Source organism: Narcine bancroftii, chromosome 1 (assembly GCF_036971445.1).
Source record: "Narcine bancroftii isolate sNarBan1 chromosome 1, sNarBan1.hap1, whole genome shotgun sequence".
Lineage (NCBI taxonomy): Eukaryota > Metazoa > Chordata > Chondrichthyes > Torpediniformes > Narcinidae > Narcine > Narcine bancroftii.
In genome coordinates, this window is record NC_091469.1 from 104656238 (window position 1) to 104678571 (window position 22334).

Here is a 22334-nt window from a genome sequence, read left to right on the forward strand (position 1 = left end):
TGAATTCAGGGAAAAATATTAATTTTAATACAATTGACCCAGCCAATCAAAGTTAATGGAAGATCTTTCCATTTAATCAAATCTGCTTTAATCCGTTTTAGTATAGACACATAATTTAACTGATACAATGACTGATAGTTAGCATCTACAAACACACCTAAATATTTAATTTTATTTGTCCACTTTAATTTTGTAATAGTTTTAAATTCAGAATAATCTCCTATTCCGACTGGTAAAATTTCACTCTTATCCCAATTAACATTATATCCAGATAATTCTCCAAATTTCGACAAACACTCCTTCAATGACCGTTTTGATTCTGTCAAATATATCAAAACATCATCTGCAAATAAATTGATCTTATATTCTTCATTCATAACCTTCATCCCTCTACTTTCATCATTTTGCCTAATAGTCTTAGCCAACTGATCAAGAGCCAATGCAAATAAGGCAGGTGACAATGGGCAGCCCTGCCGAGTTGAACGAGTCAACGTAAATGGTAAAGAAACCTGACCATTTATCACCTCTCTGGCAATCTGGTTTGTATATAAAGCTTTAACCCAACCAATAAATAAAGGGCCAAATTTAAACTTTTCTAACACCTTAAATTAAAAAATCCCATTCAACCCTATCAAAAGCCTTTTCTGCATCTAGTGCAACCACCATAGGATGGTTAGGCTGCTTTCGGTATGCATTGACCAAAGTAATTAATTGAAGAATATTATCTGATGCATTTCTATTTTTAATAAAACCTGTTTGATCAGTATGTATCAACTTGGGTAAATACTTAGCAAGTCTATTACTTTTGCTATAATTTTATAATCTACATTTAATAGGGAAATAATCTATATGAAGACACTTTTAATGGATTTCTATCTTTTTTCGGGATAACAGTTATTAAAGCACTTGAACAAGATTCTGGTAACATCTGATCCTCAGTAACTTGTTTTAACACATCTCCAAATATATTAGATAAATCATCATAAAATTTTTTATAGAATTCCACAGAAAATCCATCATCCCCTGGGGACTTTCCATTTGGCATTTCCTTTATAGCTTCCTTAATTTCAAAATCTGTAAATGGAGATTCCAATTCTTGAATATCTTTCTCTACTAATACCGGAAACATTAATTTAGATAAATAAGATTCATTAGAACCATTGTCTTGCTTCCCCTCAGAAGTATATAATTTTTGATAAAATGAATAAAACTGGTCATTAATTTCCTGAGGCTTATAGGTAACTATCGAATTCTGTTTAATAGCATTAATAGTCCGAGATGTCTGTTCAGTTTTCAGTTGCCAAGCAAGTACCTTATGAGCTCTCTCTCCCAACTCATAATAACGTTGTTTAGATTGATTAATTAAGCGCTCAAAGTTTGTAATGTATTATAACCTAATTTCAACTTTGCTAAGGTAGCTTTTTTGTCTTCTGTCACATCCTTCTGAAAGTTTTTCTCTAACTCAGCAATCTGTTCTTCCAACCTTAAACTTTCTGCCATATATTGTTTCTTAACTTTCGTAGAATAACTAATGATCTGCCCTCTCAAATAAGCTTTCAAAGCGTCCCATAATACAAAATGACTATCCACAGAATTAACATTCTCAGTCAGAAATAAAGAGATATGTTCTTTAATAAAAGTAACAAACTGTTTTTTTCAGTAACATTGCATTAAACCTCCATCTGTACGACGAACGCACTACTTCCGAACTTTCACAAGAAAAGAATAATAACGAATGGTCTGATATAACTCTACTTTTATATTCAGCTTGAAATACTCTACCCTGTAGTTGTGCTGATACCAAATAAAAATCTATTCTAGAAAACGTATCATGTTGTGAAGAATAAAAGAAAATCTTTCTCTGTAGGATAAACCTTTCTCCAAATATCTACCAAATTTAAATCTTTCATCAATGGACCAATTTGTGTTGCCATCTTGGATTTCCTTATACTTTTTGGATTTCTATCCAATAAAGGGTCCAAAACACAATTAAAATCTCCCCCAACTAAAATATTTTCGTTAGCTCGAGTTAACAATAAAAAAGCTTCTGAAATAAACCGCTCATCATCTATATTGGGTACATAGAGATTAAAGATAAGTCCAAGATTCAGCAAAAATTTTACAATTCTCTCATAAAACTCTCCCAACATTTCCCTCTGACGATTCCAGTTCAAATGGTAAATTTTTATGAATCAAAATCACTGCCCCTCTTGCCTTAGAATTAAAAGAAGAAAACACATATCCAACCCAGTCTCTTTTCGATTTCAAATGTTCTTTTTCTGTCAAATGTGTCTCTTGTAAAAAGGCAATATCAATTTTCATTTTTTTTAAATAAAAGCCAATCCCTGCTTTCACTTAATTGCATTATTTAATCCTTGAACATTAAAAGTTGCAAAATTCAAAGTAGACATTTTTACTAACTATTTACAGACTATAAAGTAACGCTCCCCCCTATAAATCTTCAAAGTAAAAAAAAACCCTTACTAGACAGAAAGAAAACAAGGAGAAAGAAAAAAAAAATTCCCCCTCTCTCCCCCTCAAAAAGTAAAAGTAACCCAAAAATTAAAAAAAAATATCCAAAGGTAGTAACACCCTAAAAATCTGGGTGTGGTAAACCCACTATTGGCAGATGACTATCAAAGCTTTTGGTGTCATCCACCCCCTCCCCCCAGCCAGACGCATACTCATTATTAAAGTAAGCACAATCAAATATAATAGATATATTCAGCCCAATGATTCCAAACACAGTGATTGTTCTGGGTCTTCAATGTCAAGAAGACTGTGTCAGCTCTTCTTTCTTTCTATTCTTACCATTCTTCCCATACCCGCTCCCATTCCCATTTCCATTTACCTTCCTCTTAGGAGATGATGTGAAAACCGACCATTCCTTCACAATTCTGGCAATGAATTAGCAAAATCCAAAGCATCATGATCATTCTCAAAAAATTGGGATTGAAAAGTTCCATAAAAAACTTTCAGAATCACAGGATAACGAAAGGCAAACTTATAACCCTTTCGCCATGGTTTATCTTTAGCCGAATTAAATTCCCGTCGTCTTCTAATAACCTCTTGACTTAAATCGGCATAGAAACACACACTGTTATTTTGAACCATCAACGGAGATCAACTCTGTCATGCTTTCTGTACCGCCATTCGTAAGATCATCTCTCTATTTTGATATTTCAAACAACGAATCAGAACCGCTCTCGGTGTTTGTTCTGGAAGTGGTTTCTTCCTCAATGCTCTATGAGCTCAATCCAATTCCAAACCTTCAGGAAAAAACTCCTTGCCCAATACTTCAGGAATCCAGTGCTTAAAATGTTTTATTGGATCGGAACCTTCAATATCCTCTGGAAGACCAACTATTTTCACATTATTCCTTCAGCTTTGATTTTCCAACGAATCAACCTTCTTCAATAAATCCCTTTTTTGAATGCTCCAATCTACAAAAGAACCTTCCACTTTTTCCATTTTATCCCTATTACACTCCACCTGATTTTGACATTCAGAAAAAGCTGTTTCAATTTTCTAAAAATTATCTTGCACAGTATCAACAGATTTTATACATCTGCTAATATCACTTTTAACTACAGTCATTTCTTGTTTCATAGTTGTCATTTCATCACACAAAGTATTCATTTTTGTTTTCACCTCCATAAATCCTTGGGTCATTTGAGTTGACATTTGTTTTGACATATTCTCCATTTGACAAGCAATCCCTTCCAAAACAGTGAACACTGAGTCCAGTCCAGGATCCATAACTATCTTTTGAGGCCTACCTTCTCTAACTTCAGACTCCTCCTCCTGAGTAGATTCCAGCAAGCTAAGTTCCTCTTCCTCCTCAGGCACAATAGGTTCTTTACCTGTGCGGGTGCGGGTTTGGATACCCAATGGTGGCACATCGACCTCGTCAGGCCGCGCCATTCGGGCTCCCCCACAGTCCACACCTTTTCCAAGAGTTCACGCACTTAGGAGGCTCCGTGCATACCCGACAGAACCGCTGAACGCGCAGGTGCATCTTCTGATGCTACACTGCGCGTCCCCGGGCCACCAGACAGTGTTGCAGGCTCACAGGATCCTCTGTCGGCCGGGCTGCCAAGCACGCCCGGCGTCACGTTCACGTGGGACGGCAACGGCGACATCTTGCCAGCGCCATCTTGCGACGTCAAACTCAAACGGGCAGGAGTTCTCTGAGGTTTGGAGGCTCCCAACAATGACTCTGTGGATTCAGCTGTGCAGGTAGGCCTCAATTCTTCTACACTTTTAGAAGGTAGTTTTTTCTGAAGTTGAGCTTTAGATTTCTTCACATTAGTAGCCATATTAAATCACTCTTATTCAGAGGGCTGTAAATACTATTTTTAACCACTTTTGTAATTTTTAAATTCGGATACTTAAGAATCTAGCTGGGGTAAGGTGGAATTACACGTCTTTCTTCTACGCCATCTTGCAACGCCCCCCCCCCCCCGTTTCAGACTTACATGATTGAATATGCTGGGGATTGTACAAGGGGTTGAGATTATGTCATCCGACACTGGCATTGAGCTGATTTTCCTTTCACACTAGACATTTTAAAGACCGATTAGCCGTTAATTCCTGGGATCACTTGCAAGTGTGAAAGGGGCTTATGCCTTTCATAACTTTATATGTTTCTACAAGATTCCCTCTCATTCTTTTAAATTCCAGTGAGTACAATCCCAATCTTCATAGGCTACACCCTCATCTCTGGAATCAACCTGGTGAAACTCCTCTGCATGGCTTCCAAATGCTGTGCATCCTTCCTCAAGTAGTGATCAGACTGCACGCAGTAATCCAGGAGCGGGCTCAACAGTATCTTTTTACAGTTGCAGCATAATCTCCTGCTCCTATATTCCATCCCTCTAGCAATGAAGGCCAACATTCCATTTGCCTTCTTGATAGCCTGTTGCACCTGCAAACCAGCATACTTTTGTGATTCATGTACAAGCTCTCTCAAATGCTTCATGTTAGCATGCTGCAATTGCTTACCACTTAAATAATATTCTGATCTTCCATTTTTCCTTCCAAAGTGGATAACCTCACATTTGCCAACATTGTATTCCATCTGCTAGATCCTTGCCCACCTATCTATCTCTCTGCAAACTCTCCGCATCCTCTGCACAATTTGCTTTTCCACTCAATTAAGTGTTATCAGCAAACCTAGATACACTAACACTGTGTCCCCTCTTCAAGATCGTCAATGTATGTTGTGTACAGTAGTGAGACCAGCACTGACCCTGTGGCACTCCACTCACTACCAACTGCCAACTAGAAAAACACCCCTGCATCCCAACTCTCTATTTTCTATTGGTTAACCAAACCTCTATTCATACTAATACATCACCCCCAACTCTATGCATCCTTAACTTATGCAGAAGCTTAATGAATACCTTCTGGAACTCTAGGTAAACATCATCCATCTACTCCCCTCTATCTACCACACTTGTTATATCCTCAAATTTGTTCATCAGGACTTCCCTTTACTGAGTCCATGCTGAGTCTGCCTGACATTTCACTCCAGATGCCTCACTATTTATTTTTTAATGATAGCTTCAAGCATTTTGTCAACTACAGATGTTAAACTAACTGGCCTATAGTTCCCTGCCTTTTGCTATATCCTTTTTTGAATAGTGGGGTGACACTCACCATCTTCCAATCTACTGGGACCTGCCCAGAGTCCAGAGAACTTTGGTAAATTATCACCAAAGCCTCAACTATAACCTCCTTATTCAAGGATTTACTACAAGAATTTTCTGGGCACTGATAGCATCTGTTATTGCATTTCTAAAATATGTAATTGGCTTTCCGACATCTTGAGCATCTCTACAGAAATACAAGAAGAAAACAGGACTGCAGATTCCTCACCTGCTGCCCCCACCGATCTCGCCAGGGTATCCAGCGTTCTCCATTCCGGCTGTAATCCAGACGGTAAGCACGTGCAAATTCGTTACCGCTACCGAAGGCGTGTCTGCCCTGTGTGCCGACCAGTGTGATGAAAGTAAGGGCGTGGAGGTCAATCTGTAGGTACTCGGTACTGTCAGGGTACAGCAGGTCGACGGGACACCAGGCTCCATCCCCGTGCTCCTGTTCCAACCTGAAACCAACAAAACACATGTTTATTAATTGTGTACACAAGCTATCTGCTGGAGACAGCTAGGACTGTGCAGGTCAACACAGGAAGCAGTGCAGCTCTGCGTCAGCCCAGCTGCAAACAGTTCATAAATCCATTATCCCATCCCAGGTGGGAGCAAGACACCTCATTAACCCCAGGCACCAAGAAATAAAGGAAGAAGCAAGGTTGCATCACCATATATCAACATGTTGCCTGCTTGTGTGAACAAATCCACATTAACAACTCTAAGGACCCAGAGACAGGGGACAGTGTTCACCAAGCAATGAGAAGGAAGACAGCATACTATCCATGTCCAGGGGGTGGCCAAGTATTGCATGAACCAAACTGTAACACAAAGCAAGGCCCTACATGAATTCACCTGAGGGGGCAACAAGGAATTAAAGGAGAATGTAAATAGGATGAGGACAGGCCTTTTGGACTTGTTTCCTCATTCATCAAGACCCCGGGTGCTTTGTTACCTCGCTGCCATTTTCCAGCATCATCCCATACCCCTTGATTCCCTTCATCTCTGTCTTGAATGGTCGATGAGTGAACCTGCTCTGAGACAGAATTCCTCTCTTTCATAACCTGTCAAGAAATGTCTCTGCACCTCTATCCTGTATGGCTGACCCCTTGTTCTGAAACTGCACTCTTCCAGTTTGTCAAAAACATGAGAAGTAGGAGTAGAAATCAGCCATTCAGCCCATTGAGTCTACCCCACCATTCCATCAGATGATGGGTGATGTGGACGTGGAATCAGTTCCACCTAACTGCCTTTTTCCCCAAACCCTTCATTTCCTAACTATGCCAAAAACCTAAGTTGTGGCTTAAATATATTTTAAGGTCATAGATAGAATTTCAGATTCACTAATCTCTGGGTGGGAAACCATTCTTCCTCCTCTCCATCCTAAATCCATGGTACTTCCCAAAATCCTTAGGTACTGTCTCCTTGTTCTCGTTTCACCTATTTTAGAACCTCTATCTTCCCTGTTCCTTTCATAATTTTATGTAATTCTGTATGATCCCCTTTCATTCTTCGGCATTTCAGTGAGTACTGTCCCAGGAAACTTAATCTCTCCTCCTAAAATAACCCCCTTATCTCCAGAATCAACCTGGTGAACCTCCAAAGCCAGTACATCCTTTCTCAAGTCAGGAGACCAGAAATGCACACAGTAATCCAGGAACAGCCTCACCAGTACTGTTTACAGTTGCAGCATAACCATCCTGTTCTTAAATTCCATCCCTCTGGCAATGGAGGTCAACATTCCACTTACTTTCTTGATTACCTGTTGCACCTGCAAACCAACCATTTGCAATTCATGCACAAGTAGTCCCAAGCCCCTCTGCACAACAGCTTGTGGCAATCTGTCACCATTTAAATAATCTGATCTACTATTTATTTCTTCCAAAGTGGATGACCTCATCTGCCAGACCCTTGCCCACTCACTTAAACTATCTATAGTTCTCTACAGAATGACAGGAAGGTTGGAAGCTGAAGGTTGTCAAAGGTCACAAGAGGACATAGACAGGGTGCAGAGTTGGGTGGAGAAGCAGCCAATGGATTGCAATCCAGATAAGTATGAGGTGAAAAATTTTGGAGGACAAACCAAAAGGCTGAGTACAGAGTTAATGGTTGGTTACTTAAGAGTTTGGATGAACAGAGGGACTTCGGGGGTTCGAATCCATGCATCCCTGAAGGTTGCCACACAGATTGATAGGATAGTTAAGAAGACCTATGGGATTCTGGGCTTCATTAATAGAGGGATTGAATTCAAGAGTAGAGAGGTTATGTTGCAACTCTAAAAATGACTGGTGAGACCACACTTAAGAGTATTCTGGTCAGCTCATTATAGGAAGGATGTGGAAGCTATGCAGAGGGTGCAGAGGAGATTTACCAAGATGTTGCCTGAATTGGGAAACAAGTCTTAAGAGGCAAGGTTATTTGAGCTGGGACTTTTCTCTTTGGAGCGTAGAAGGTTAAGAGGAGACTTAATAGAGGTCCACAAAATTATGAAAGGCAGCCAGCTCCTGTTCTCCAGGACAGGATCAGCAAACACCAGAGGACATGTGTACAAAGTGAAGGGAAAGGAGTTTAGGGGAGACATCGGGGTAACTTTTAAAAATATAAACGCAGAGTTTGTGGGTGCCTGAAATGCCTTGCCAGGGGTGGTAGTGGAGGCTGAAACATTAGGGGAATTTAATAAGACTCTTAGATAGGCACATGGATGAAAGAAAAATATAAGGTTATGGGGTAGGGATGATTTAATACTTTTTTTTGTTTAAGTAGGAATATATAGGCCAGCAAAACATTGGGGGCCAAAGGGCCTGTACTGTTCTGTATTGTTCTATGTTCTACATTGGGATTTTCTGCATGATTTGCAAGATTTTCATAATTTTAATGAGAATTTCTTTAATTCTTCAGAATTTTGGAAATAATATATTCCCATCTACTCAATCTCTCATTGAACAGAAAAATCAGCTAACTATGAAATCAAGTCTTCTGCATTTAGCAGCTCTCTCTCCATACCATGTTTATTACAATTGCCAGGAGACTAAAACTATGCTCCCACTGCAGTCTCAGCTGCGCCATAAACCTTTGCTGGCCAAGAATGAGGTGCCAGGTAATTGATGAATAGCAACTATGGCACCTTTACTAGAGAAGGGCAGCACTGTATTAATCCTCTAGTGGTTTGCAATTGCACTGTATTACCCTGCTGGGGAAGGAATGCACTGTTTTAACCCTGTCGAGGGAGGGGATGCACTGAATTCACACTGTCAGGGGAGGGGATGTACTGTATTAACCCTGTCGGGGGAAGGGAAAGGAATACACTATGTTAACCCTTTCGGGGGAGAGAATGTACTGTAATATCCCTGACAGGGGAGGGGATGCACTGTATTAACCCTGTCAGGGGGAGGAATGCACTATATTAACCTTGTCGGGGGAAGGAATGCACTGTTTTAACCCTCAAGGGCCATGAGTGCATTGGATGAACCACCTAGGCTAACCCACAACAGGACAACACTGTTAAATCTCTAGCAGGAGACAAGATGCTAGCATTATGAATCCCTTCATCAAGAGGCACGATGATACGATACAGTACCCCATATTTGAAATGTTTGGGATCAGATGTTTTTTGGTTATTGGGGTTTTTCAGTGTTCGGAATATTGGAACTAAGCAACACTGTAGCATCAGCCGAATACCTATATCAGCAGTCCTGACACCTCCCCACTGTCACCGCTGACCCCCAACACCTCCCCACCACCACCGGTCCTGACTACAGTCCCTGGTTTTGCTTGGGAGCCTGAAGTTCCCACTCCTGACCGGGAGGCCACTCTCCTTGATGACTCTGGGACAAAGAATTCTTCCGACCGCTTGTGGCCGGGAGACAGCTGCATGCAGTTTGTAAACCAAGTACAGTAGAGGGCAATAGCTTCACCTCAAGTGTAGGCCGTGGTTGGGTTGAAGACAGATTTGTTTCCCTGTTCCACAACGGAGAGATTAAAGAGATGCCATGTGTCCCATTAAGATTCATTCCTAGAATCCAAAGTGCACAGGTGCATGCACAGAGTACGGAGCGGGGTCCAAGGGTGTTAGCTTCTAACCCAGAGATCGCACCTCATTCCCTGGGCTGACAACAATGAAGAGCTGGAGGAACGCCACGGGCCAGGCAGTGCCCATGGGCAGAAATGGTTAGGGCAGGAGACTGTATCAAGTAAAAAGGGAATGGATGATATTGCCTATATACAAGGGGAAAGAAGGTGGCGAGGGCCATGAGGTGAGAGGGTGTTGGACAGGTGGGAGAAATAGGGATACAGGGAGGAGAGTTGGAGGGAAAAGTCAATAGGGGTAGGTAAAGAAGAAATGGAAAGAGAGGGGAGGGAGTTACCTGAAATGAGGAAAATTGACATTTATGCCCTTTGGTTTAAGGGCTAACCATTGCACCTAATTTCTCCCCATGTGCTGCCTGACCCATCAACTTCTTTTAGTCGTTCACTGATGGCTCGAGATTCCATCCTTCTTCTCTGAGCCAACATCCAGCCATTCAGCATCTATCTTTCCAGCTGGTTGTTACCAAACTGGTGCCAACAGAGCATCAGAGCCCCACATGGGGAAGTCAGGTGGTGAATTCTTTTCAACTTGTGACGTCATGGCAGCGCTAGAAAAAGTTTGGTTTTTGGATCTTTTCGGTATTTAGAACTTCGGATAGAGGGTACTCGATCTGAATTAATCCTCTGGCTATCTGACTAGGAATTAAATAACTACTTTGTTTTTGCATAAGATGTAGAAAACCAGCTGGATAGTTCGGAGAATGGAGGATCAAGAAGAATGAAGAACTAAGTACGAGTTTAAAAAATAGTTTCAGAAGTTGTCAGCATGGTAATGGGCTCTTGGGCTGAAATGGCCTGTTACCACACTGTATGTCTAAATTTAAATCCATTAAAAAAATTTAAAGCTGATAAATCCCAAGGACCTGATGATTTATATCCAGTTTTTAAACAATGGCTCTATCGAATTCCAAGATTGTTTCCATTCAAGAATTGTTCCTGAGGACTGCAGGGGGATGGAGGTGATCTAATAGTTTAGAAAAGGTGAATATAGAGAGAACGCTTGGTTCTAACACAGAATATATTAGCAGGAAGGAAATGAATGACCCCTCTCATGGGGGCCAGGGGAAACCATTAGTTCTTCTGATCAAGGGAGGGAAGACAAGGTAAAAAAACCTTCCAGCAGGAGGCAGGGAAGTGATTTACTAACCCTTGGCAGGGGAAGAACAGCACAAAAATAACCCTCTCATTGGTACTAATTGAAAGAAAATGGTCAGAAACACAGATTAGGCAAATGAAACACCAGAACTGTAGATGCTGGAAACTATGTACAAACAATAAGAAGCTGGAGAGACTTAGGGGGTAGGCAGCTGTCCATGGAGAGAAATGGTCAGTCAGCACTTTGGATGGGTATCCTTTCTCGAGTCGTAGCCTGCAACCCTGACTGTCCCTGCTGAGACCCTGTGGCTTCTCGTCATTTGCTTACATGTTAACTTTCTAGGAGGATGCAAGAGTGTACTGAAGTACCCCTTAAGCAGGAGTGGGGGGGAGGGGGGGGCAAGAGTCAGAAAATTAATCTTTACCATGGGGGATAAGAAGAAATTGCATTTTGGGTATTACACTGGACAACTAAGATGTTGCATCCTGAGCATTTTATGGATTTTGTTCTGCTGATCACGAAAGTCGCCTTAAAATTTTCTTATTGCGTACCGTGTTTTAGATATAACTTATTTTTGTGATGTCCCGCCATATTTTAAGCCTACTTCGAGCATACAAAACCATAAAGTGCAACCTGCCATTGAAAATTAATTTTCTGCATTCACACTTGCACCTCTTCCCTGCTGATCTTGGTGCATTCAGTGATGAGCATGGTAAAAGGTTTCACCGGGACACTGTGACCATTGGAGACAATATTAGGGCGACTGGAATCCATCAATGCCGGCCAACTATTGTTGGACACTGACACGAGAGGCATCAGATAGTCCAGATGGTGGCGCTGCTAGAGCTGCTGTAATGGCAGCACAAGTGGAGGGTGGGGAACGGAGACAAAGCGCTCCCACAGAGTCCATCCACCCAGTCGAACCGCTGTCAACTCTGTACAGGCTTCAAATGGCTTGTAAATGGAGCCGACAGTAGTTTAAAAAAAAAATACTGCAACCATGGGGGTCAGTGTCCAAGATGGCGGTGCCTATGATAGGGAGCAGCACGAAGGGTTGCAGACTCTGGGGAAGCAGGAGAGTAGCACAGGGCACCAGAAAATGGGGAGACCACCCTCCATTTGAGAAGGAGAAGCAGAGGAGATGATCCACAGGATGGTACCCACAGTGGCAAACTGGTGAGAGGCTCTGCGATTGAAGAAACATGCAGGCTGCGGGCTGTTGCTGTGGACTGCTAGATACTGGCTCAAGACTGGCTGAAGGGGTAACAGATATCAGAACTAAGTTGCAAGAAGGTGCAGAGGGTACTGCAGGGTTCCTGATTGTGTTCTGGAGCTTGGATTACTGATTGTTTCGACTGGACTCTGTGTGGGTACAGGGGTCATTGAAGTGCTGGAGGTGAATCTATGGACACACTGTGACACTGAGGGGATTCTCTTTTGCTTCTCTTTCTCTGACTGTAAGTGGCGCTTCAGTGATTTCTGCCGACGGTGCGCCTTAGGGCAGCCTGAAGGGAATTTCGTGTAATATAGCACTATTTTTAATTACGTGACAATAAATTGAATCTTAAATCTTTAATATTGAGATGCTAAATACAAATGAAAATCAGCAGCAAAATATTTTTAGGTCAGTTAAACGAAAGCAATATGTCAACATCATTATGCAATTAAATAGGCTAAATTTAATAAATGTTAATTTAAGGTTTCTCCAACTTCCCACGTGGATCAGATATTATCTTTGTGTTCAGCTTGAAGTTTACTGTTTACTGGTGCAAAAGTCCCTGATGATATCAGCGGTTGGGAAGGCATAAGAAATATTTGCCTTCATAAGCTAGGGATCGTTGGCATAGCGGTTAGCCAACTGTGCCAAGCTTATGAAGGCAAACATTTACAGCGCCAGCGATCGAGAATAGGGTTCGAATCCTGCGCTGGCTGGAAAGAGATTGTACATTCTTCCGTGTCTGCGTGGGTTTTCCCTGGAGGCTCTGGTTTCCTCCCACTATTCGAAATGTAATGGGGCTTGAACTTTCATTGGGTGTAAATTGGGCGGCACGGACTCATGGGGCGAAATGGCCTGTTACCGTGTTGTATGTCTAAGAATTTAAAAAAAAAACAAATGCAACAAACCTTTGGCTCAGTCGCAGCTGGAACATTGTGTGTAGTTCCAGTTGGCGTATTGGAGGAAGCAGGACATTGCACTGGAAAGAATGCAGAGGAGATTTACCAGTGTTGCCTGGGCAGAGCCCAGTTCCCCCCCCTTGGAATGGAGTTCGTTGAGGGGAGACCTACCTGATGGAGGTGTTTCAAATAATAAGAGGCAGTCAAAGAGTCAAAGTAGATAATGACATTTTTTTTCCACCAGAGCAGAGAGGGTCTGAGATCAGTGGGTATGGGTTGATGGTGAAAAGTAAGAGGTTAAGCGCGGACAAAGGAAGAATAGCTTTACCCTGAGGGCAGTTGGAATTTGAAAGTGTTGCCTCAGAAGGTGGTGGAGGCAAAGTCTTCTCATACTTATGAAGCATCAGGACAAGCAGCTGAATGGCCAAGGTCTAGAATGACATGGATCTGGTCAGTGGGGTTAGCAAAGATAAGTATTTGATAGTGGTTTGGTCAGGGTGGGCTGGAGAGCCTGTTTCTGTGTTGTTGTGACTGTGACTCCAATAAGATAAGGAAGGTGCAATGTTAACCTTCCAGCACAATGCAGGAAGGCAGAGAAGTGAGCCACCATCAAAATGTAGGAAGGTTGTGTACAAGTCCTCTAGTAGGAGGCATGAGGCCAAAAAAGTAACTGTCAAACAGGAAGAGCTGTGTGGAAACCTGCCTCCCACTCAAGGGCAACGTGGTGCCTTTTAGCCTCTTACAAGAGTCAATGCAGTGTCCCTTGTGAGAGAGTATCGTGCCCAATGAGTCTAACCTTTGGATCATCCTTACGAACCTTCTCTGAACTTTCTACAATGAATTTCTATTTTCTGGTGGGGGTGGGGGAGAAATTGATTACAGTATTATAGATATGCTCTTACACAGACTTCCCTACCTCAACCCTCTTGGAATAAGGGCCAACATTCCAAGAACCTTCCCTGGTACTTGCTATTGTGTTTCTGTGTTTTAAAGACCTCCAGATCTCTGTGCTGCAGTTTACTGCACTTTTCTCATTTAATTCTATTCTTCTTCCTTTCAGAATAAAAACATATTCACATTTTCCCACATTATATTCCTTTTGTTGTTATATTACCCACTCAGTGTATCATTATCCCATTGAAGGATGAGAGGGGACTTGATAGATGTCTAAAAAAAATTACGAGAGGCATAGATAAAGTAGACAGACAGCCAGCACCTTTTTCCCAGGGCAGGAGTAGCAAAGACCAGAGGACATATGTTCAATGCGAAGACGTAAAAGTTTAGGGGAGACATCAGTGGCATTTTTAAAAAAAATACAGAGTTGAGGGTGCCTGGAATGCACCGCCAGGTGTGATATTAGAGGCTGGAACAATAGGTGAATTTAAGAGACTCTTAGGCACTTGGATGAAAGAAAAATGGAGGGTTTTGTTTTTGATTCAGTAGGTATGAGTCGGCACTGGGTTGAAGGGCCTGTACTGTGCTGTAATGTTCTATGTTCTTTGAATAGCACTTAAAGAGACACATAATACAAGCAAGGAACAGTTTTGATCAGAATCTTGTGGACATAAGATGCTAGAACAAGTGTTATGTTTGTAAAATACAAATTTTGGTCATTTGGGTTAAATGCACAACATAGTAATTTCCATTGAAACAAAGTTTCAGAACTGGACCTCACTCTGGGAAAAACACGAAAGTCTGCAGATGCTGTGATTGTCGTAAAGTACACCAAAATGCTGGAGGAACTCAGATAGTAATCTGCCTTCCTGTTCTTTGTCGCCAAAGTGGATAACCTCATATTTATCCACATTAAACTGCATCTACCATGCATCTGCTCACTCAACTAACCTGTCCAAGTCACCCAGCATTCTCATAACATCCTCCTCACATTTCATACTGTTACCAAGAATCTGTAATTCTGCTAATGTTATTTTTAATTCCTTCATCTAAATCATTAATGTATATTGTAAATAGCTGCGATCCCAGCACCGAGCCTTGTGGTACACCACTAGTCACTGCCTGCCATTCTGAAAGGGACCTGTTAATCCCTACTCTTTGTCTCCTGTCTGCCAACCAATTTTCCATGTCAGTATGTTACCCATCTCCTATGCGGGACCTTATCAAAGGTTTTCTGAAAGTTTAGGTACACTATATCCACTAGCTCTCTCTTGTCCATTTTAATAGTTAAATCCTCAAAATGTTCCAGAAGATTAGTCAAGCATGATTTCCCTTCATAAATGGGTGGCCATTGGGTGATCCACGATATTGTGGCAGACAGAGCCAAGGTGCTCAACAAAGTGATCTCCCCAAAGTGATCTCCCAGTCTGAGTCCAGTAGAGGGAGTAATGGATGCAGTAGGTGACCCCTGCAGATTCATGTGAAATGTTGCTTCACTTGGAAGGACTTTTTGTGGCGCTGAATGGTGCTGAGAGAGGAGGTGTGGGCACAAACGTAGCATTTCCTAAGGTCACAGGTTTAGGTCCCAAGGGGACGATTGGGGGGGGGGGGGGAGGAGGGAGGAGTGGACAAGGGAGTCACAGAGGGAGTGCTCCCTGAAGAAGGCGGAGAGGAGAGAGGGGAATATGTGTCGAGTGGTGGGGTCACGTATAGTACATTTCCGATTATCCAAAAACCACTAAACCAAAATTCTCAGTTATCCAAACTTTTTTTCAGCGGCAACATGACGTCACAAGTTGAAAAAAAATTTTCACCCGACGTGCTCTGTTAGCGCTAGTTTGAGAACATCATTGAGAGAATGGAGGAAGTTGGTGGGTCAGGCAATGCACAGGGAAATTGTCCTTGTTTCAGGTAACTCCCTCCCTTCTCTCTTTCCATTTCTTCTTTACCCTCCAGTGTATTTGGCTCTCACTGTCCCCAGAGTTGGCATCAGAACAAATCTAATCATGAGGCATTAGGGTAACCTCAGTGGGGGGGCGGGGAGAGAAAGGGGGGCCACTGATTTTTCAACAGCGTCAGACTTGGGGGGTGGGGGCGGCAGCTGTAGGAGTGGGAACCTCAGGCTCCTGTGCTGGATTGGTGACGGCAGTGGGGATGAGTCTGGGATCAGAACGGGGACCTTGGGCTCCCTGGCAGGATCGGTGATGGCGGTGAGAAGGTGTCGGAGATCGGCAACGGCCGATACAAGTATTCTGCTGATGCTACTGCGCTGCTTAAAGCTATTTCTCAGTTATCCGGAAAGTGCAGTTAACTGATACATGCCTGGTCCCGAACATTTTGAATAATCGGAAACGTAGTGTAGTAGGTTGCAGAAATGGCAGAGGAGCACGTGTTGGATGCGGAGGGTGGTGGAGTAGTACTTGAGGAGAAGTGGAATTCTAACCTTGTTGCATGTGGTGGTGGAGTGTGACAGGGCAGTTATGCAAGATACACGGGTGAGCACCTAGTTGTTGGTGGTAGAGGGAAAGGCACATTGTTCAAAGGAGGAAGACATCTCTGATGATCTGGCATGGAAGTCCTCATCCTGGATGTAGATGCGACAGGGACAGAGGCATTGAGAGAATGGTAAAGAATTCTTACTGACGACAGCGTGGTAAAAGATGTAGCTGAGGTAGCTATGGGAGTTGGTAGGTTTATAGAAGATGTCTGTTGAGAGCTTGTCTCCTGAAATGGAGATAGAGAGATCGAAGAAAGGGAGTGTGTTGCTAGAGATGACCAAGCAAATTTGAGGTCGGGGTGGAAGTCAGCAGCAAAGTGGATGGTCAGCGAGGTCATCATGGGTACATGAAGCAGCACCAAAGTACATGAGGAAGCATCAAAGTAGTCAGCGATGTAGTGGAGGAAGAGTGGAGAGACCTTGCCTGTGTAGACTTTTAGCACAGATTGTTCCACGTAGCCAACAAAAAGGCAGGCATAGCTGGGGCCCATGCAGGTATCCATGGCTACCCCTTTGACCTGGAGAAAGTGGGACGAGTAGGATGATCACTCTGAGAGGCAGCTAATGATCATGATAAATCTCCATGTCAATAACATCTATTTCATTGTGGCACATGTCCTGTAAAACTGTAATGCACAAACTCACAGCCTCTGTCACTTAGATGGCCAAGGAAAACAAGTGTTTGTGAACACTGAAACATGAACTAGAAAACATGTTTCAGGGTGAAAGGTGAGATGTTTAGGGGAACTTCTTCACCTGAGAGTGGTAAAAGTGTGGAACAAGCTGCCCAGTTGAAGTGGTGAATGTGGGTTCAATTTTGATATTAATGACAGATTTGGATAGCTACGTGGATGGGAGAGGGATAGAGGGCTATGGTCTGGGTTTGGGTCAATAGGACTGGGCAAAATAATAGTTTGGCAAGGACTAGATGGGCCTGTTTCTATGCTGTAGTGTTCTATGGTTCAATGTAAACTCCTTGCAACTCGTTGTTTTTATGCTGTACGGAATCTGACTCCTCCAAGTCATTAAAATATACTGTCTACAGAAATGTCCCAGCTCTGATCCCTCTGGTTACAGGTTTCTAGTCTGATAATGACCTCCTTATCCCTATTAACTGGTTCTTGTCTGCTACCTCTGCCAACATCACCTCCAACATCATGAGCTTTTATCTTGAGGCTTAACCTTTTCGAGGTTCCTGCCGTGTGCCTTCTGGAAGTCCTCAATTAATTATATCCAAGTTGGTCAATTCTTCTTCAAAAAAAACTTCACTACAATTGGATATATGAATCTTCAGAATGAAATGCTGACTTCATGAGATGATGATTTTCCAAATATGCTGCTCTTTCCCTTCATTCACTCCATAACTATTGCTCCAGGGAACTATCCAAAATGACCTCACAAACAAATGATTCTAACATTAACGTGACATTATTACAGTGTCAAAGACTTTGGATTTGAATCCGACGCTGTCTGTAAGGAGTTTGTATGTTCTCCCCGTCTGTGCATTGGTTTTCCCTGGGTGCTCCGGTTTCCAAAAACGTAGGTTAATTTGGGTGTAACCATCCACAACATTCATTGGAATGACTTTATCACCAACATCGAAGTACTCGAGCTGGCAGAGTCCGCAAGCATCAAATCCATGCTGCTGAAGACCCAACTGCGCTGGGTGGGTCACGTCTCCAGAATGGAGGACCATCGCCTTCCCAAGATCGTGTTCTATGGTAAGCTCTCCACTGGCCACCGAGACAGAGGTGCACCAAAGAAGAGGTACAAGGACTGCTTAAAGAAATCTCTTGGTGCCTGCCACATTGACCACCGCCAGTGGGCTGATATCGCCTCCAACCGTGCATCTTAGCGCCTCACAGTTCGGCAGGCAGCAACCTCCTTTGAAGAAGACCGCAGAGCCCACCTCACTGACAAAAGACAAAGGAGGAAAAACCCAACACCCAACCCCAACCAACCAATTTTCCCTTGCAACTGTGCCTGCCTGTCCCGCATCGGACTTGTCAGTCACCAACGAGCCTGCAGCAGACGTGGACATACCCCTCCATAAATCTTCGTCTGCGAAGCCAAGCCAAAGAATTGGGCGGAACGGGTTTAAATGGCCAGAATCGGTTACTACAGTGCTGTATATAAAATAAAATTAAAATTTAATACATCCACCGTCCAACAAAAAAGGGATGGAGGGACTCAACAGGTCAGACAACATCCATGGAGACAAATGATCAGTGAACATCACAGTTTAGGGCTCTTCTCCTTGTGACCTTCTAATATACCCCCTAATTTGGCAGCAATTTCATTTAGGGATCTATGGTGCAGACCAGTTGGGTTGGGGGACCTAAGCCTTTGTTCAGTACTTGTTCTCTGGTGGCGATGGTGGTATCTAATAGCATGGATCTGTATTCATGGATGTTCACAGGATATGCTACCATAAAGCTTGATGCAAAGTTTAGCTTCTCTGCTGTTTTCTTGTTCCCATAATTGTTTTCTCAGAGAACCCATGATCACTTGGTCTTCTTTCTTCCTTTTTATATACTTATCTTTTTAATATTCTTTGCTTGTTTCATCATAACACCCTCTTTGATCATCCTTCCCCTGGAACTTGTGTATTTTTGCTGACTGCCATGCATTAACTCTGTCAAAGTACCTTTTTTATCCAAAAATAGACTTTATTTACTAAACGAAAACTCTTGTCGCACCCTTAGTGTCATATCCAAACATTTCCATCACTATACATTGATACATTCATTTTTTATTTTATCAGCATTGCCACGACTGCAGCAACTTGTAGATACTCCCTTCATCTGTGTTTGAGGGGCTTCTGCTTGATCTCAAGCTTGTCTGTTTTCCCCTTTTGCTCACCTGTCAATCCTGCTCACTTTAGCTGACTCCATCCCCATTCCACTGTGACACCCTTCAGTAACATCGAACGCAATTCCTCCTGACCCAGGTTTCTCCCTCTCCCACAGAATACAGAATTCCTCCATCCTGCAATCGCTACTTTCCAGGAACATTTTTTGTTCTGTCGTAACTTATTAACCCTACTTTCCTACTACTTACCAGATGCAAAATAACTCCCCTCCTTGGCTCCGTGACTTATTGCTCCAGGGAACTATCCCAAACGTAGCCCATAAATTTGTTCTCATAACTATCCTTTCCAACTTAATTAATCCAATTTGCGTGAAGACTAAAACAAACCATAGTCATTGCACTGTTTTTTGTTCACACACCTCGAATATTTGTTCATTTATTCTTTCCTACAGTGTGGCCATTGTGGGGTTCTATATTACTGCTAACAGCTTCTTCTTACCTTTACTCAGTTTTTACCTCCTCTCAACATCCACGACCCTACATTGTCTTTCATACTTATACTTCTTTCATCTCTTATTAGCAATCCCATCACTTTTCCCCTTCCTAAAAGTTGAATGTGACATTAAGGTGGAGATTTTTTTTTTACAGTAACTCCATGAAATTCTAGTCCTTGGGTAGAACAGCAATCCTTGAGGTTTAGTCCAGAGGTAAATGGATATGTGATAACCAATGGAATGAAAGGTTACAATGACTGTACACAAATGCGGAGCTCAGGGTACCATCAGAGCAGCCACGATTTTATAGAATGATGGAGGAGATACTCATTGGGCTGAATTGTTGGGACCTGCTTCTCATTCATATATCTATACATACCTGACAGTGATTCTAAAGCAGGAATCAGTAGATGTGGTTGGACATTTAATGGACACGAGTTTAGCTGATTTGTGTTTGATGTGTTTACATGAGGAATACTTGACCAGATTAGATCGCACAGCTGGAATGATTACAGCCAAAAGACATGCCCTGTGAAAGGGTGATGGCTGGTGTGGGGATTGGACTGAGGACAGGAGAGAATGCAAGCCAAAACAGCCACTGGTAAGCAGGGTTGGAACCGTACCTGCCAAAACGGGCTGCAGTTGATCCATACCATTCGCTGGAGGCGGTGATGTCTTCATCTGGGATGGTGCCATCCTGCATTCCCAGTGCATAGCGGCACAGGCCTGTAAGCAGTAGGAATAAAGAACACCTGAGGCAGACTAGCAGCTGGAGAACCGAAAATTTACTCTTCAAACTCCACATAAAACAAGTCCCAATTAATTAAATCTGCGCCATATATCACATTGCAGAGACAGCTGTACAAACCCTGAACAATACTGCACAGCAGGTGAACATTCAGAACATCTTGTGCATGGCGATAATTTGGAAGACCCAAGTGGACCACTTCAAGCCAAGTTTATTGTCATCTGATTGCACATGTACAACCCAACCTGTCCTCAGTGCAAAACATGTAGACACACAACTAGACATAACACACATGCAAACAGTACAATTGCAGGACAAGTATTCATATATACAAATAGATAAGTATTGTTTCATGAATTTGAGAGTATCAGATGGTTAATGTGAGCAGTTCCTTCGGTCGTTCAGCATTCTCTCTGCCCTTGGGAAGAAGCTGTTCTTCACTCTAGTAGTGTGCTAGCTCTGATACTCCTGTATTTCTTTCCTGGTGGTTGTAGCTGAAAGATGCTGTGTACAGGGTGGAAGGGATCCTTAATGATTTTGCATGCCCTCTCAGACAACGATCCTGGTAGAGCATGTCAATAGATGGGAGGGAGACATCAGTGATCTTTTCTGCCACTTCTGTGGATTGACCTCCAATCCATTTCTCTGCAGCAACCGTACCATACTGTGATGCAGCCGGCCAGGACGCTCTCGATAGAGCTCCTACAGAAGGTTGACATAATGGTGGCCAGTAGCTTTGCTCACTTCAGTCTTCTCAGGAAGTGCAATCACTGTTGTGCCTTTCTGACAAGTGAGATGTTGTGTTCACATGAGGTCACTAGTTAAGTGAACTCCAAGAAACTTGATGCTCTTTACTCTCTCCACTACAGAGTTGTTGATATAAGGTTGAGGATGGTTGTTCTTGGTCCACCTGAAGTCAACAATCACCTTGGCTTTTCCACATTGAGACTCAGGTTGGTACTTTCACACCATAGTCACAAAGTTTTCTCTCTTCTCTGTTGTGCGACTCATCATTGTTGCTGATGAGCCCACCTACTGTTGCGTCATCTTCAAACTTAACTTGAAACTGTTGGAGATGGGTCTGGCGATGCAGTCGTGGGTCAGTAACATGAAGAGGAGTGGGCTGAACATGCAGGCCTGAGATGTGGAATCCACATTATTTTAACAGCATGTTCTGCCCCTCTGCACCTTTTATCCTACTTGATCAGTGGTCCTCTGCTCTTTGATGAGCAGAACACAAAGAAGTTCCTACAAATCCATGCCAGGAAATAATTTGAAGCTATAATTGTTTTTCATTTCTTGAGAGTGTCAGTGTCAAGACCAGTCCATTCAGACGCTCCTGATAATTCAATCTCACCAGTCCCAGCTACATTCTCACAAATCTTTACCGGCTGAATGATGTCCTTCTTACAGCTGGGTGACCAGAAATGTGCACACTGCTCCAAGTGCAGTCTCTCCAGGGCCTTGTGCATTTTTAACACGATGCATCTGCTCCTGTATTCAATGCCTAGACATAAAGGGAAGCGTGCTAAATGCCTTCTTACCACCCTGTTGACAAGGGTCATCACTTCATGGTACTATGTATCCCTCTTTGTCCTGCAACACTCTCAAGTGAATTACTATTCAATGTGCAAGTCCTGCTGAGGACTAACCTACCAAAGTGGAACACTTCCAATAACTACAACCATTTCCCTTTGTGCTGGGCATACCTTGCAGTGAAGTCTCAGGTATTTCTTTTCATGAAGTCTTCAGGGGAAATAGTCATTATTGACATATCAACCACCTGCCTTCTTCAAGAGTGATTCTGATCTGCTGGACAAACGTTTGGGGATTTTTCTTCATCATGATGAGAATTCTTCTGTCATCAGCAGTGGAGATCTTCCTTGGAATACCAGCTCTCATAGCTCAATGGTTGCGAGTTCAATCCTTGCTGGGGCCTCAT

At 42.7% G+C, this 22334-nt stretch overlaps 1 protein-coding gene across 5 annotated transcripts in view; it reads right to left on the minus strand.

Moving 5' to 3' along the window:
• The window catches only part of LOC138762103 (discoidin domain-containing receptor 2-like), a 132150-nt gene that overhangs the window by 57987 nt on the left and 51829 nt on the right, over positions 1-22334 (minus strand). For 4 of the 5 annotated variants that reach the window (XM_069935432.1, XM_069935448.1, XM_069935421.1 and 1 more), the window contains exons 3-4: positions 20268-20370; positions 5881-6109 (exon numbers count right to left, since the gene is read on the minus strand). In XM_069935432.1, the coding sequence (XP_069791533.1) occupies positions 5881-6109; positions 20268-20370 (332 nt within the window). Of the gene's footprint in view, positions 1-5880; positions 6110-12957; positions 13029-20267; positions 20371-22334 lie in introns of all 5 variants that reach the window. The other variant, XM_069935442.1, reaches the window with a different exon arrangement.